The sequence below is a fragment of the Primulina tabacum genome, chromosome 7 (assembly GCF_025594145.1).
Source record: "Primulina tabacum isolate GXHZ01 chromosome 7, ASM2559414v2, whole genome shotgun sequence".
NCBI classification, from domain to species: Eukaryota; Viridiplantae; Streptophyta; class Magnoliopsida; order Lamiales; family Gesneriaceae; genus Primulina; species Primulina tabacum.
This window is the reverse complement of record NC_134556.1, coordinates 12,497,009-12,513,026: the sequence shown is the minus strand read 5'-3', so window position 1 is coordinate 12,513,026 and position 16,018 is coordinate 12,497,009. Positions and strand designations below refer to the sequence as shown.

At 48.0% G+C, this 16,018-nt stretch overlaps 1 protein-coding gene and 1 non-coding gene across 2 annotated transcripts in view; both read right to left on the bottom strand.

Annotated features, from left to right (window-relative positions):
- The window catches only part of LOC142551151 (uncharacterized), a 79,674-nt gene extending 63,871 nt beyond the window's left edge, over positions 1-15,803 (bottom strand). Inside the window, exon 1 of the mRNA XM_075660217.1 lies at positions 13,523-15,803. Coding sequence (XP_075516332.1) covers positions 13,599-15,548 — 1,950 coding nt within the window. The 5' untranslated portion in view covers positions 15,549-15,803 and the 3' untranslated portion in view covers positions 13,523-13,598. The remainder of the gene's footprint in view (positions 1-13,522) is intronic.
- On the bottom strand, positions 5,785-5,887 carry LOC142552417 (U6 spliceosomal RNA). Its single transcript, XR_012821750.1, has one exon. It is a non-coding gene; the product is annotated as a U6 spliceosomal RNA (small nuclear RNA).
- Positions 15,804-16,018: the final 215 nt, after the last annotated feature.

Here is a 16,018-nt window from a genome sequence, read left to right as displayed (position 1 = left end):
AAACACAGCAAAACCTGGCGGAGGAGGGGCGAAATCAGCTGAAATAGTGATCGGAATTTTATTGAAAACCGGAAATTGGGCGTTTTCGATCACCAGCGGTTTTTCCGAAATTGAAGATGGCAAAACGTTGCCCATGGATGGACGATCACAACCCTGAGAGGAATTGAAGAAATACGCTGGCGAAGAGCCTGAAATCGGCGACGGAAAAGACGCGGATGGGGCGACCGACACCGCATTCCTAGATCTAAAATTCCCGGCGATATCGAACACCGATGACCTGATTCATGAACCATTGTCTTCGTCTGGACCTGGGGATCACAGATCGGGGTCCTATTTAAACTAACATTGCCGGAGGTGGCAGAAATTTGAGGAAAACCAGACGACTGCGCAGTGAACAGTACTGCCGCAGCTTCAACCGATGAATGCGCCTGAACGGAGGAGAAAGACGGTCGCGCAGGTGATGGGAAAGAACGCTGAGGTTGAGACGAAGCTAACGAGTGGTCAGCGGCACCAAGAGAAGCAGCGGTGGCCGGCGGCGAAGAAGTTCGAATTACAGGCGAGAATTCGATCGGTGATTTGGAGGGGTTACCGGACTCGGTTTGGACTAAAATTTGGACAGGTTGGTCGCCGTGAGGAGGCGGTTCAGGTGGGGTGGTTGGCCGGCCGGGATCAGACAACGGTGGCATGGCGGCGTTTTAGGCGTGAATAGTGACTAATTGGGGGTAATTTTTGGAATTTTTTTTGGTTTCGGGTTTAGGGTTTAGGGTTTAGGTTTTTTTTTTTTTTATGCAGACCTCTACCTGTATATAACATCAAAACAGCAATACAAGATAACACCTTAAGAGAGGAGGATGAAACCAAACCTCTCTAAAGGCTAGTCATACAAAACATAAAAATAAAGACCTAGGGTGGCAAATACACGAGCCAAAATCAAATCCCTAGGTGAAATGCATAATAAAACAGAAAACCTAAGAACAGCGCTAGAAACATGCAAACAGATCGAAACATATGTAAACAGTAATGATCCAGATCAGAAGTAAGTGCAAAAGACCACCGATGGTACCCATATCTGAGCTGTATGTCAATGTAATACCAAACTGTGCAGGGTCCCGCAGTGAAAAGAGTAATCAGCTGGAAAATCCCTATATAATAACAGTCAAAGCACCAAAATAAGACCGCAATCCAGCTCAAACCATAGAAGCTCCCAGACCCAAGAAGAGAATGACAACGGCCTGAGCTCATAATATCAGAAATGAAAACATGAATCGCATGACTGTGACTTGGATAAAAGAAACAACCAATAGAGAACATCGAGAGCCACCAATGCACGCAGAAAAATATATAACAGAGAAGTCCCAACATGAATGTAGCCCCATGCCAGTGAAACCAATGAGAGAGATCATCCAGAGCCACCACAACAGTCGGCAAGTAAAAGAGAGAAGTCGTCGGGCAAGGAGAAGCCTGCAGAGAACGCCCGCCAGATAACAGGGGTAGTCCATAGAATTGCACCAATGAAGCAAGTGCTGGGACCCACTCAAACCAAAGGGGCAAACAAGGAGAGTGCAAGTGTATGGGCCCACATGCACAGGACAGCCAGGAGTGGAAAACAACATCCAAGAACTAAATACCTGCAATAAAAAACATACATACATATAACCTGAGAAAGAAGAAAGAGATCCAAAAGAAAAGAGGGGCTGCAAATGGCTAAGAAAATCTGTATCGGAGGTATGGCAGCCCTGAACGATCAGAGCGAGCAAGGATGGAGATGTGGCTGGGTAAGGAAGGTCCTAACTCTAAGGTATATTGCCTAAGGTCATGGGCCCTCGCTGCCAACGCATCCGCCACCGAATTACCCTCCCGGAAAATATGAGAGAAATGAACCATACGCCCCCTCAAAAGGACCAAAATCTGAGAAACAATGTGATCCAAGTCCCAACAACACCTACGAGAGCGGAGGATCTGAATAAAAAGCTGGGAATCAACCTCAATCCAAAGAGGAAAAAGAGAAAGATCAGAACAAAGGGTAAGACCCCTCCAAACCGCCCAGAGTTCCGCCCGGATAGTAGACCCAGCTCCAAGGAACTCACTGAACGAAAGCAAGACCCGCCCAGAATGATCATGAACAACGCCACCAACCGAAGAATCCCCAGGATTCCCTCTCAAACTCCCATCCACATTAAGCTTAAAACAATCGAAAGGCGGCCGAAGCCAACGAACAATCGCCGTCCGATGATATCTGTATAAGCAAACCGGAATCCCCAGCGATCGCGCCACCTGGAAGTAACCCACCCAATGCTTGGGTTTGACAGTACGCACAGAATGGGCGAGGCGCAGGTAAGGCAAGATCTGGAACTTCACCGTCTCTCCAGAAATGGAGAGCTGGCGGTGCTTCGCATCATTCCGAGCAGTCCAGAGAAACCACAAAATAATGAAAGGAAGAAACTTCCTCACATGGCCCCCTGGAGCCCAGACCAGATCCCTCTTCCACGCACTAAGGAATAACCTGAAATCCTCAGTGTCATGGATACGAACCCCAAAGACAGCACCAAAAAAATGCCAAACAGGCCGAGCCACCGGGCTATGAATAAACACATGCGTGAATGTCTCAGACATATCACAACACTGACAACGAGACGCTAACGCAAAGCCACGGTGCTAAAGCACCTCATCAAATGGGAGCCACTGATGCCAAAATCTCCAAAGAAAGAATGACATCGTAGGCCTCAACCAACTACCCCAATAAGGGCGATTAATATCAGAGATCGGGGCGCGCAAACGGATCGACTCCCAAGCGGACTTGACCGAAAAAGCACTATCAGAGCTATGGATCCAACGAGTCGAATCCAACTCTCCCGAAAGAATCGGGACCAACACAATCTGCTCCGCAATAGAAGGAGCAACAACTGAACAAAGAAGGTCAAAATCCCAGGTTCCCTCAAAAAGAAAATGAGAAACCCGGGACCCACGATACCCACGAACCTCAGTCAAACTGGACAGAGGAACATCCCTGAACCAACAATCATCCCAAACAGAAACCTCTCCATGGCCGACACTCCAGCGAATACCACTCTCTGCACGAGGACGGATTTGAAGCAAACGCCGCCAAGTGGGAGAAATAAAACCACGAGAAGAGACACAAGCTGGGTGCGCCAAGAGACAATACTTCCTCATCAAAAATTTGGCCCAGAGCGAAGAGCCCTGCCTTAATCGAAGGTTTAGGGTTTAGGATTTAGGGTTTAGGGTTTAGGGTTTTTTTTTTAATAATAAACACTGCCGGAGGTTTAGGGTTTAGGGTTTAGGGTTAAGGATTTATGGTTTTTTTTTTTTTTTATAAAACACCGCCGGAAGCGGGGGGGTTAGGCAGACCCCTACCTGTATATATCATCAATCACAGAAATACAAGATAAAACCTAAAGAGATGATGAGAACACCAAGACCTCTCAAAAGGCTAGTCAAACTCAACATACAAACAAAAACCTAGGGTGGCAAATACATAAGCCAGAAACTAATCCCTAGGGAAAGCGAATAATACAAATGAACACCTAAGAGCAGCGCTAGATACATGAAAATAAATCCAAACCGATCTAACCAATAAAAATCAAGCTCAGAAGTAGGTGCAAAAGACCACCGATGGTACCCATCTCTGAGCCGTCTGTCAATGTAAGGCCAAACTGAAAAATACATCATAGTCCAAGATCTGACTGCTGTACAAGATCGCGCTGTCAAAATAGTAAGCAGCTGGGAAGTGACTGTGCAAAAACGGTCGAAGCACGGAAGGAGGACCGCAATGCAGCTCAAGTCATAAAAGCTCCAAATCCCAAGAGGAGAGAGAAAACTGTCGGAGCTCATCACGTCAGAAAGGCAAGCATGAATCACACGACTGTAACTATAAATGGAGCTCCAGGCCAGAGAAATCACTGAGATACAATATCCAGATGCACCATAGCAAAAAGGTTTTTTTGGACACTATTTACGAGAGAGAAAATATCTTGGGGGCGAAAAAGGTTTTTTGGTTTAGGGTTTAGGGTTTCGGGTTTAGGGTTAGGGGTTGAGGGTTGAGGGTTTAGGGTTGAGGGTTTGGGGTTTAGGGTTTAGGGTTTTTTTTCCATAATAAACACCGCCGGAAGCGGGGGGGTTAGGCAGACCCCTACTTGTATATATCATCAAACACAAAATACAAGATAAAACCTAAAAAGAGGAGGATAAAATCAACACCTCTCAAAAGGCTAGTCATACAAATAGAAAAACTGAAACCTAGGGTGGCAAATACACAAGCCAAAAAACTAAGCCCTAAGTAAAATGCATAATACAAATAAACACAAGTGATCAGCGCTAAATACATGAAAACAAAGCGAAACATATCTAAATAGTAGTGATCCAACTCAGAAGTAGGTGCAAAAGACCATCGATTGTACCCATATCTGAGCCGTCTGTCGATGTAATGCCAATCTGAAACGTACATCCAAATTCAAGAACAGGCAGCTGTATAGGATCCCGCAGTCAAAAAAGTAAACAGCTGGAAAGTCACATCATGAGTCACGCGAATGAATGGAACTCTAGGCCAGATAAACCAGTGAGAGAAAATATCCAGAAACTCCATATCACTCGGCAAAAACATAAGAATAGAAGTCGACAGACAAGGAGAAGCGTGCAGAGAACGCCCAACAGATAACAGGGGGTAGCCCAAAGAAAAGCACCAACGAGGCAAGTGCTGGGACCCATCCCAACCCAATGGAGCAAAACAAGGAGGGTGCAAGTGTCTGGGCCCACTTGCACAGGACAAAGAGGGTGCGAGTGTCTGATTCCACTCACACAAGACTAGCAAAACGGGAAAATAAGGAAACCCCCGAAGTTACAGTACCTGCAAAGAAAAAATATACATATACATATAGAAAGATCGAAGAAATGGATCCAAGTGAAGGGAAGGGCTGCAAACAGCTAAGAATATCTATATCTCAAGTAGGGAAGCCCGGAGGTATCCGAGCAAGCAAGTATGGAAATATGCCTAGGGAGGGAAGGACCTACCTCTAAGGTAAAGTGCCTAAGGGTGTGGGCCCTCGTCGCCAACGCATCTGCCACCGAATTACCCTCCCGGAATATATGCGAAATATGAACAGACCGCCCCCTCAAAAGGACCAGAATCCTGGATACAATGTGATCAAGACCCCAGCAACATCGACGGGAACGAATGAGCTGAATAGAAGTCAGAGAAACAAGCTCGATCCAAAGAGGGAAAAAAGAATGATCGGAACAAAGGAGAAGACCCAGCTCCAATGAACTCGCTCAATGAGAGCACAACCCTCCTGGAATCATCCCGAACAACGCCACCAGTAGCAGAGTCCCCAGATATACCACGCGAGCTCCCATCCACATTAAGCTTGAAGCACCCGGACGACGGTTGCAGCCAGCGAACAATCACCGTCCTATGTAATATGTGGAGAACAACCGAAATACCCATCGATCTCGCCACATGAAACACACCTAGCCAATGTCTGGGCTTGACAGTACGCGCAGAGTGGGCGAGACGCAGGTAAGACAAAATCTGGTACTTCACCGTCTCCCCAGAGATGGGAAGATGACGGTGCTTAGCATCGTTCCGCGCAGTCCAGAGGAACCACAGAACAATGCAGGGGAGAAACTCCCGCACATGGCCCCCTGGGACCAGACCAAGTCTCTTTTCCACGCACTGAGGAACAAACTGAAATCCTCAGTGTCGGGAATACGGACCCGAAAAACGGCGCCAAAGAAACGCCAAACAGACCGAGCTACCGGGCTGCGAAGGAATTAAATTTGGACCATTTCTCGATTTATGCGTGTCATCCTTGCGCAGGGGCCATGCTAATCTTCTCTGTATCGTTCCAATTTTATCGGATGTCCCCGAAGGGACTAGGATTTAGGGTTTAGGGGTTAGGGTTTAGGTTTTTTTTTTTTTAAAATAAAACACCGTCGGAAACGGGGGTTTAGGCAGACCCCTACCTGTATATATCATCATTCACAGAAATACAAGATAAAACCTAAAGAGAGGATGACAACACCAAGACCTCTCAAAAGGCTAGTCATACTAAACATACAAACAAAAACCTAGGGTGGCAAATACATAAGCCAGAAACTAATCCCTAGGGAAAGCGAATAATACAAATGAACGCCTAAGAGCAGCGCTAGATACATGAAAATAAAACCAAACCGATATAACCAATAAAAATCAAGCTCAGAAGTAAGTGCAAAAGACCACCGATGGTACCCATCTCTGAGACGTCTGTCAATGTAAGGCCAAACTGAAAAATACATCATAGTCCAAGATCTGACTGCTGTACAGGATCGCGCAGTCAAAATAGTAAGCAGCTGGGAAGTGACTGTGCAAAAACGGTCGAAGCACGGAAGGAGGGCCGCAATGCAGCTCAAGTCATAAAAGTTCCAAATCCCAAGAGGAGAGAGAAAACTGTCGGAGCTCATCACGTCAGAAATGCAAGCATGAATCACACGACTGTAACTATAAATGGAGCTCCAGGCCAGAGAAATCACAGAGATAAAACATCCAGATGCACCATAGCAATCGGCAAAACATAAGGTAAGAAATCGGCGGGCAAGGCGAAGCCTGCAGTGAACGCCTGCTAGATAACAGGGTAGTTCAAAGAAAAGCACCAACGGAGAAAGTGCTGGGACCCACCCAAACCCAAATGAACAAAACAAGGAGGGTGCAAGTGTCTGGACCCACTTGAACAGAACAAATATGAGTAAAGAACAACCTCCAAGTAATAAAGACCTGCAATAAAAAATACATAAATACATATATATTATGAGATAAAAAGAAAGAGATCCAAAAGAAAGGAGGGGCTGCAAATGGCTAAGAATATCTGTATCGGAGGTATGGCAGCCCTGAACGATCAGAGCGGGCTAGGATGGAGATGTGACTAGGTAAGGAAGGACCTAAATCTAAGGTAAAGTGCCTAAGGTCATGGGCCCTCGCTGCCAACACATCCGCCACCGAATTACCCTCCCGGAATATATGCGAAATATGAACAGACCGCCCCCTCAAAAGGACCAGAATCCTAGATACAATGTGATCAAGACCCCAGCAACATCGACGGGAATGAATGAGCTGAATATAAGTCAGAGAATCAAGCTCGATCCAAAGAGGGAAAAAAGAATGATCGGAACAAAGAAGAAGACCCCTCCAAACCGCCCAAAGCTCAGCCCGAAAAGAAGACCCAGCTCCAATGAACTCGCTGAATGAGAGCACAACCCTCCTGGAATCATCTCGAACAACGCCACAAGCAGCAGAGTCCCCAGATGTACCACGCAAGCTCCCATCCACATTAAGCTTGAAGCACCCAGACGGCGGTCGCAGCCAGTGAACAATCGCCGTCCTATGTAACCTGTGGAGAGCAACCGAAATACCCATCGATCTCGCCACATGAAACACACCGAGCCAATGTCTGGGCTTGACAGTACGCGCATAGTAGGCGAGACGCAAGTAAGACAAAATCTGGTACTTCACCGTCTCCCCAGAGATGGGAAGATGACAGTGCTTAACATCGTTCCGCGCAGTCCAGAGAAACCACAGAACGATGCAGGGGAGAAACTCCCGCACATGGCCCCCCTGGGACCAGACCAAGTCTCTTTTCCAAGCACTGAGTAACAAACTGAAATCCTCAGTGTCGGGAATACGGACCCGAAAAACGGCTCCAAAGAAACGACAAACAGACTGAGCAACCGGGCTACGAATGAATATGTGTGTGAATGTCTCGTACATATCACAACACTGACATCTCGAAGCTAACGCAGAACCCCGGCGCTGGAGTACCTCATCAACTGGGAGCCACTGATTCCAGAATCTCCAGAGGAAGAACGACATGGTAGCCCTCAACCAGCTCCCCCAACACGGATGGAAAATATCAGAAGACAGAGCACGCTGACGGATCAGCTCCCAAGCAGATCTCACTGAAAAAGCACCATCAGAGCTATGGATCCAGCGTGCCAGATCTGGCTCTCCCGAAAGAACAGGAATCAAAACGATCTCCTCGGCAACCGAAGGAGCACCCACCGCACAAAGGCGATCAAAATCCCAGGACCCCTCAGACAAAAACTGAAATATCCGGACATCACGGCCCCCGCGGACCACACACCGGGAGGACAAGGGAGCGTCCCCGAGCCAAGTGTCATCCCAAAAGGATACATCTCCAAGACCAACGCGCCAGCGAATGCCAGGCTCCGCACGAGGGCAGATCCTAAGGAGATGACGCCAAATGGGGGATATAGAACCACGGGCAGGGACACAGGCAGGAGCATCCAGCCGGCAATACTTCCGGAAGAGGAATCTCGCCCATAGAGAGGAGCCCTGCCGAAATCTGAACCATAATTTTATAGAAAAACTTTCCACGAGATCTTTCAATCTGCGGAATCGAAGGCCCCCCTCAAGCACTGGGAGGCAAGCCCGGGATCACCGGGCCCAGTGCCACTTCCTTTCCAAGGGTCTCAACCCCAGAGGAAGGAATTGAAGGCCCGCTCAAGCTTCTCCATGACAGCCAGAGGTGGCTGAACCACCTAAAACAGATAAATCGGCATGGAGAGGAGCACGCTACGTATCAGGGTCATGCGGCTACTCGGAGATAGTGTCCGAGTCTCCCAACCCTCTAACTTCCTACGAACAGATTGTAGGAGGGGCTCAAAAAGGGATCATGTTCGATTACCCCAATAAAGGGGAACTCCGAGGTACCTGAGGGGCAGATGACCCTCGGCGAACCCGGTGATGCGTAAAAGCCAGGAGCAGAGGCGCCCAGAGCACCTCGGAGGCAAAATCAAAGAACTCTTGGCAGAATTCACACGCTGCCCCTAACAGTTCTCGTAGTGATTCAGAAAATCTACATGGCGCTGCATACCACGAGACCAACCACTGACAAAAATAATGACATCATCAGCGTAAGCCAGATGGGAAATCAAAATATCACAATCAGAACGATACATCAGCGCAGGATGCTGCAGGTATAGGCGGTCAAGGCCACGAGAAAGATACTCCGCCCCCAATATGAAGAGAAGGGGAGACAATGGATCGCCCTGCCAGAGGCCTCTGGTGGAACCAAAAAACCCCGATAGAGAACCATTGATGTTCACGGAGAAATGACAATGGGAAATACAAGCCGAGACCAAAGCCACAACACGCTCCAAAAAACCAAAATGTCTCAAACGTCAAATAGGAAATGCCACTGGACCCTATCATAGGCCTTGGCCATATCCAACTTCAAGATGACATTACCACCACGAGTGGGGAGAGTAATGCGGTGAGTGAGCTCCTGGGCAAGGAGAATATTATCAAATATTATCCGCCCCGGAACGAACCCACTCTGATTCGGAGAAACAAGTCTCTCCACAACATCCCTCAACCGAGAGTACAACAGCTTCGAGATGATCTTGTTCGTGACATTGCACAGACTGATCGAATGGAAGTCCGACAAGCGCGTGCACCCTCGACTTTGGGAATCAGAGTGATCGTGGTGGCGGTAAAACCTTGAGTCAAAGGAGAACCCTGGAAAAAATCAAGAACAGCACCAAAAACATCTTGACGGACAATCTCCCAGCAATGCTGAAAGAACGCCGAAGAGAAGCCATCAGGGCCAGCAACGCTATAAGGGTGAATGGAGAAGACGGTCGCACGGACCTCCTCCAAAGAGGGAATCGCAGCAATACCATCCTTCTCCAAAGCAGAGATAACCGAGGGAAAACCCGAAAAATCAGGGCAATCAAGCGCAGAGGGCTCCCCGGCAAGAAGATCCTTGAAAAACAAGGCTCCCGACTGATGAATCAAATCCTGAGATGTCAGGCAGACCCCATTCTCCCAAATGCGGAAAATCTTATTTGTCACGCGCTTTTTCCTCACCATATTATGGAAGATTCAGGTGTTCCGCTCACCATCCTCAAGCCAATGGCAAGCCACTTTCTGTTTCCAAAAATCCGCCTCCATGGCGGTGATACGAGCCAGATCCTCATTGCGATCGGACAGGGAAGTCCAATTCGCATCAAAAGGGTCGGCCTCACAGACAGCCTCGGCTGAACGAACAGCCCTCTCAGCCTTAGTGAGTCTATCGAAGATGTTACCAAAAACATCCAGATTCCACCACCGGAGGAGATGCTTTAGACGCTTCATCTTGGCAAAAAGCCGAGGCATGCCGCTCAGACTGCAAGGCAGATTCCAATTAAGCCTCACAGTCTGCAAAAATCCATGGTGCCTAACCCACATACGCTGGAAGCAAAACGAGCTCGGCCCACAGGCAAAAACAGGAGCGGTAACCAAAAGCGGACAGTGATCCGAGAAAGTACGAGCGAGATGTTCAACCCAAATCGAGCTGAAATGATCTTCCCAATCAACAGAAACCAAGACCCTGTCCAACCGCTTCCAAATGGTTTTATTCGTCCAAGTAAACTAAGACCCCTCAAAACCAGCATCGATCTGGCCAGAATTAAGAATAAAAGTGTTGAACTCCTCCATGGGTAGCAACATACCACCACGGTAGCCCAAGCACTCAGACGCATCTCTGACGACATTAAAGTCGCCCCCAACCAGCCAAGGACCCAAAATAGGCTTAACCAAAAGCAAAGAAGCCCAAAGATCCCTACGCTGAACATAATCACATCTAGCATAGACAAAAGAACAAAATATCTCTGTCGGCAAGAAAGAGGCAGAGACTCTGATGTGAAGGAACTGAGCATGATCAAAAACACACTCCGCCCTCACATCAGCAGCAAAAAAGACCCAGATATGACCGAAGAGATTAGAAATGACTCCAGAAAACCCCAAACGGCGAGTCATGTATCTCGGATCCAGATCAATCATGGGCTCCAAAACAGCCAAAACCTTAATCTGTTTCTCCTTTACAAAGGCATGAAGCCTCTGCTGGGACTCCAAACCTCGAAGTCCCCGGATATTCCAGATTAAGCAATTCATGGGGAACGGGTGGAAGAAGGATCCGATCGCTTTTTACGCGATCGCCGACCATCATCCTGAGTTCTTTTCCTGGGATTGGACATGTCAGTATCCAGGATACTACACTCAGACCCATAGCTAACTCCAGACACAGAATGTCGATCAAAATCCTGATCAGGATCATCTGCTGACATGTGACTGGGAATCATCTCAAGAATGGGGGGTCCCTGTCGAGCAATCAACTCATCCAGCATAGAAGTGCCATCAGTAGGGGATGCAGGAAAGGATGGAACCGAGTGACTGCTATGATTTTCAATACAAACCTCGGGGGGGACAAACACAGTCACCACATCCGGGCGTGGAGATCCAAGGTCATCCACGCAATCCACATAATGAACACTCTCATCGTCCTCAGCCACCGTGACCTCAGGGCGGTCAGAAAAAGGGGCCTCCTATGAGAACTCAAACCAACAGAGGGATCAAGAACATCTAATCCAAGCTTCCCAGAGCCTACTTCTGTCTCCTCCAAATGGGAAAGAACTCCAAAAGAGTTCGAAGCAAGAGGATCAGCCCTCGGGAGAACCTGCCGAGCAGGCCTCCGTCTCTGTCTACATCGGGGACCATGGCCATTGACATGAAGCTGGGGCTGTGGTCCCGGAACAATGAGAGGGGCAGCACCCTCAGGAGGTGCCGGAGCAGGAGGGGGCTCCGGCTGAGGAGGATCTCGATCAGCAGGCTTGGATCGAGCATGTTTTTGATTTTTCCCATGGGAATAGCAAACGTTGGTCGAATGACCCAACATCTTGCAATCAAAGCAATACCCAGGAATTTTATCATAGACAACATCAATCTCCTGGGTATGATCACCCCAGCCCACCCAAATTTGCTTAACGGGTGGTTCCAACACATTCAACTCCACACAGACACGAACAAAAGCGCTCCGAGAGGAGTCAGCAGTATAGTCATCCATTTTCACCGGGTTGCCCAAAATCTTGGCAAGGGCAAAAAGACTTTTCTTGTTAAACAGGTGAATGGGCAAACCCGGGAGACGCACCCAAACAGGGGCGATGGGAGATTCTTCCTGAAGATTGAATTCTGGGGTCCATTTGAAGAAACAGATCCCGAGAGGTCCCACCATCATCTGCTAACGTGTCCAAAAGAACGCATAATCCTCCTCACAATGAAGTGAAAGGATCAGAAAACCCCGAGGCAAGAACCTCAAGTCAAAAGATCGCTTCAATCCCAAACGAGAAAATGCCACAGAAATTTCCGAGTTTGGGACTAAGGATCTATTACCAGAAATCTTCCCAACTAAATAAAACTTAAAAGGCTCGATGAGAGAAGATATTACCTCATCCGGGAATAAAATACCCGGTTTCCCATTCTTCAAAGTCGGCAGGGGCATTGCATCCATAGCATTCTCGATATCTCCAAAGCCATTCTTCCCCGAGCTGGCCGAAGTAGGAGACAAAGCATCCTGAAATGACACCGGAAACGTCTTAGGCACCCGAGGATCATATTTAGAAGCTGAGCCATTGTTGTTGACTGTTGAGTGAACTCGTTCAATTCGTTGAGTTGACCCGGCCGAGTTGACCGCCGAGTTGACCACCGGAGAGTTACCCAAGAACGGCGACGGCGAGGAGATCATAGAACCGGTCTTCAATCCACTAGAACCGGGCATAAGAGGGGTCGATTGCACCAAATAAGGAGATGAAAACCGAGTTTGCCCTAGAAAAGAGGGGTTTCCGACCGGTGGCCGGAAACCAGAAATTGAACCTGGCAATACTCTACCCATGGTTGGACGATCATTTGGTGAAGAGGACTTGAAGAAACTCGCCGTGACGGCGCCAGAATTTGAAGAAGAGAAGGACGTGAACAGCGCGTCCGGTACAGCTTGCTTAGATCTGAAATTGCCACCGGAGGAGAACACTGTTGGGGCTGATTCCGGTGGCATTGTTTTCCTCTCGGAGTGGGCATTCCAGATCAGGGGCCTATTTGCACAAAGGTGGTCGGAATCGGCCGCAATCTGTGAAAAACCCCCCGCCTGCGCAGTGAACAGTACCGCCAAGGAAGAAACCGGCGATTGCGCCTGAACGGTGGGACTAGATGAGCGCGGAGTAGTAGAAATAGCTTGACAAGGATGAGGCGGCGGTAACATGGCGGCAGGTGGTGATGAATAGTGGCAAGACCTCCGGAAAGGCTATACAGTCATTACAGAGAAAATTTTTTGGGTTCAGGGTTTAGGGTTCAGGGTTTAGGGTTTAGGGTTTTTTTTTTCAGAATAAAGTTTTATTTATTCACAAATAAAACCTAACGGGAGGGGGACTAGGCCAAGACCTCCGGAAAGGCTATACAGTCATTACATCAAACATAAATAACGACATACTACAACAAGACAACCCGAATACAGCAGAACAAAAAGCAAACAAACCAGCGGGTGTCCCGGAATACATCAAGCAAAATAAAAACAAAAGGGTGGGCAAGGAGAACTCTGCAGTGAACGCCCACCACAGACCGCCCAAAAAGGCGGAAAAACGAAATCAGCCACGATCTATAGGTCACCCATAGGGCAAACTCGCCTGAGCTGCTTTCTGTCTGTAATACCTTCGCTGCTGAGAACGCGTACGTCCCGGGAGCGGTAAAGATAAACACTCCGTCATAGAAGAAGGCACTACACCTGTCATACTTCCAACACTAGCAGAATCAAACTCCAATGAAGGCAATGAAGAAGAAACAGGGGTACCCACCATAGGATCCTGGACAGCAGGAGCAAGTTCAAACACCTGAACCGGAAATCCTCAGGTGCAGGAACAGCTGTAACAGAAGAAATCACAACGTCAACTATAGCTGTGGTGTGAGACGATCGGGCCGGAGCCTTAGCTGGCTGAAATGGATAACATGCTTCAGCATTCCCCTCTACCGCGAGCTTACTAAGAAGAGACTTGACAGTACCAGATGTCTCACCAGGACCTGACTCAGAAGGCAAATCCTGGAGTACCTCATAATAATTCTTTGTAGAAATAGGTCGATTCGGATCTTTCTTCACAACAGGCCGACGCCGGGGACGCTTAACAACCTGCTCTGGAAAATCAGTGTCACTGGACGGAGCCTGATAAGAAGTAACACCTTGTGTCGAGGCAGTAGGAACCGGAAGCGAAGAATCCGTGGCAACACCCTTACCATGAGGCCGTGTTCGACGCGGACGAGAAGACTTGCCATTACGAGAGCAAAACTCAAGTGAATGACCCAGTAACTGACAATGAGAACAATAATGAGGAACTTGCTCATAGACCACCTCAAAAACCTGACTATGATCTCCCCAACCCGCCCACAGATGCTCCGGACGATCCTGAAGAACATCAATCTCAACACAGACTCTAGCAAAAGAGCCTCGAGTCCCCTCGGCGGTAATCTCATCAATTTTAACAGGGTTACCTAAAATTTTAGCAAGAGGAAACAAACTCTGTTTCGCATAAAGATGCAAGGGAAAATCAATAAACCTGACCCAAACAGGAGCAATAGGAGAATCCGCTTCAAACTTGAATTCAGGAGTCCATTTCGAGAAACGAATCACTACAGACCGAATCGAAACAAGAGGTTGAGTCCAAAACCTCAAATAATCCTCCTCACAGGAAAGGGTGAGAACCATATACCCACGAGGTAGAAAACGAACAGTATGAGAACCCAACAAACCAATACAAGACAAAGCAGATAAAATATCAGAATTGGGAGTCAAACCCCTGTTCCCAGTAATACGCCCTACCAAAGCAAACTTAAAAGGAGCAGAGAGGGACGAAATAACCTGATCTGGGAACAAAATACCGGGAATCCCTTCACGAACAATCGGAGCAGGCACTTCTTCCATCGAGCCAACAAAGTCTGCAAAACTCTGACTCTGCAGAACCGGAGATGTACGACTCACAATATCCCTAAAAGAGACTGAAGGAGGACGATGAACCTTGAAAGGACGATCAGTAACACCCGTTGGAACAGCCGATGCTACAGTACGCAGTGGAGGAACTGCCGACTCAACTCGGCCGAGTGGACTCAGTGAGCCGACCAAGTTTACCGGCGAGTCACCGATCGGACCACCACCTAAGGCCGGAGATGAGAAGGAGAAGCAGGAACCAGCCATAATACTACCAGAATCGGTCGGAAAATTGTTGACTCGAGCCAAACTCGGGACCGAACTCGCTTGAAAAGCACGAAATTGGGCGTTTTTGATTGAGCTTTCAATCCCTGAAATTGAAGACACCATTGTGTTACCCATGATCTGTGGAACATACGGTGAAGAGCAATTGATAATTGGAGGTCGGACGTTCGAGGAATTGCAGAACGAATCCGGCGCACATAGAGTAGGTGTGCAGAAATCCGTAGATCTAAAATTCCGGCAACGATCGGACTCCGGTGGGAGTGTAAGTAGAGGCGTTTGAATCGTCTTCGTCTGGGCTTTCCAGATCGGGGTCTTGTTCACTACGAGGACATTGGTGTTGACCGGAATAAAAGAACAAACCTTCGACGGCGTAGTGAATAGTGCAGGCGTAACTTTGACCGAGGAATTGGAGGGGCAATCGAACTCCGTTTGAGCTGAAATTTTGACAGTAACTTCGCCTTGAGAAGACGAATCCATCGGTATATTTTTTGTCACGAACGGAGTTGACACTGCCGGCGACGTACTGTAGATCGGAAATTCCGCGAATTCGGACACCGATTTGGACGGGCAACTCACCTCCGATGAAGGTGAAATTTGGATATGTTGGTCGCCTTGACGAGGCGCTTCCGATGCACCGGCGAACCGTCCAGTAACCGGCGGAGATCGGCCGGCCGTATTGAAGGTGATTTTGGGGCCAAAATATGGGTTTTTTTGGACACTATTTACGAGAGAGAAAATATCTTGGGGGCGAAAAAGGTTTTTTGGTTTAGGGTTTAGGGTTTCGGGTTTAGGGTTAGGGGTTGAGGGTTGAGGGTTTAGGGTTGAGGGTTTGGGGTTTAGGGTTTAGGGTTTTTTTTCCATAATAAACACCGCCGGAAGCGGGGGGGTTAGGCAGACCCCTACTTGTATATATCACCAAACACAAAATACAAGATAAAACCTAAAAA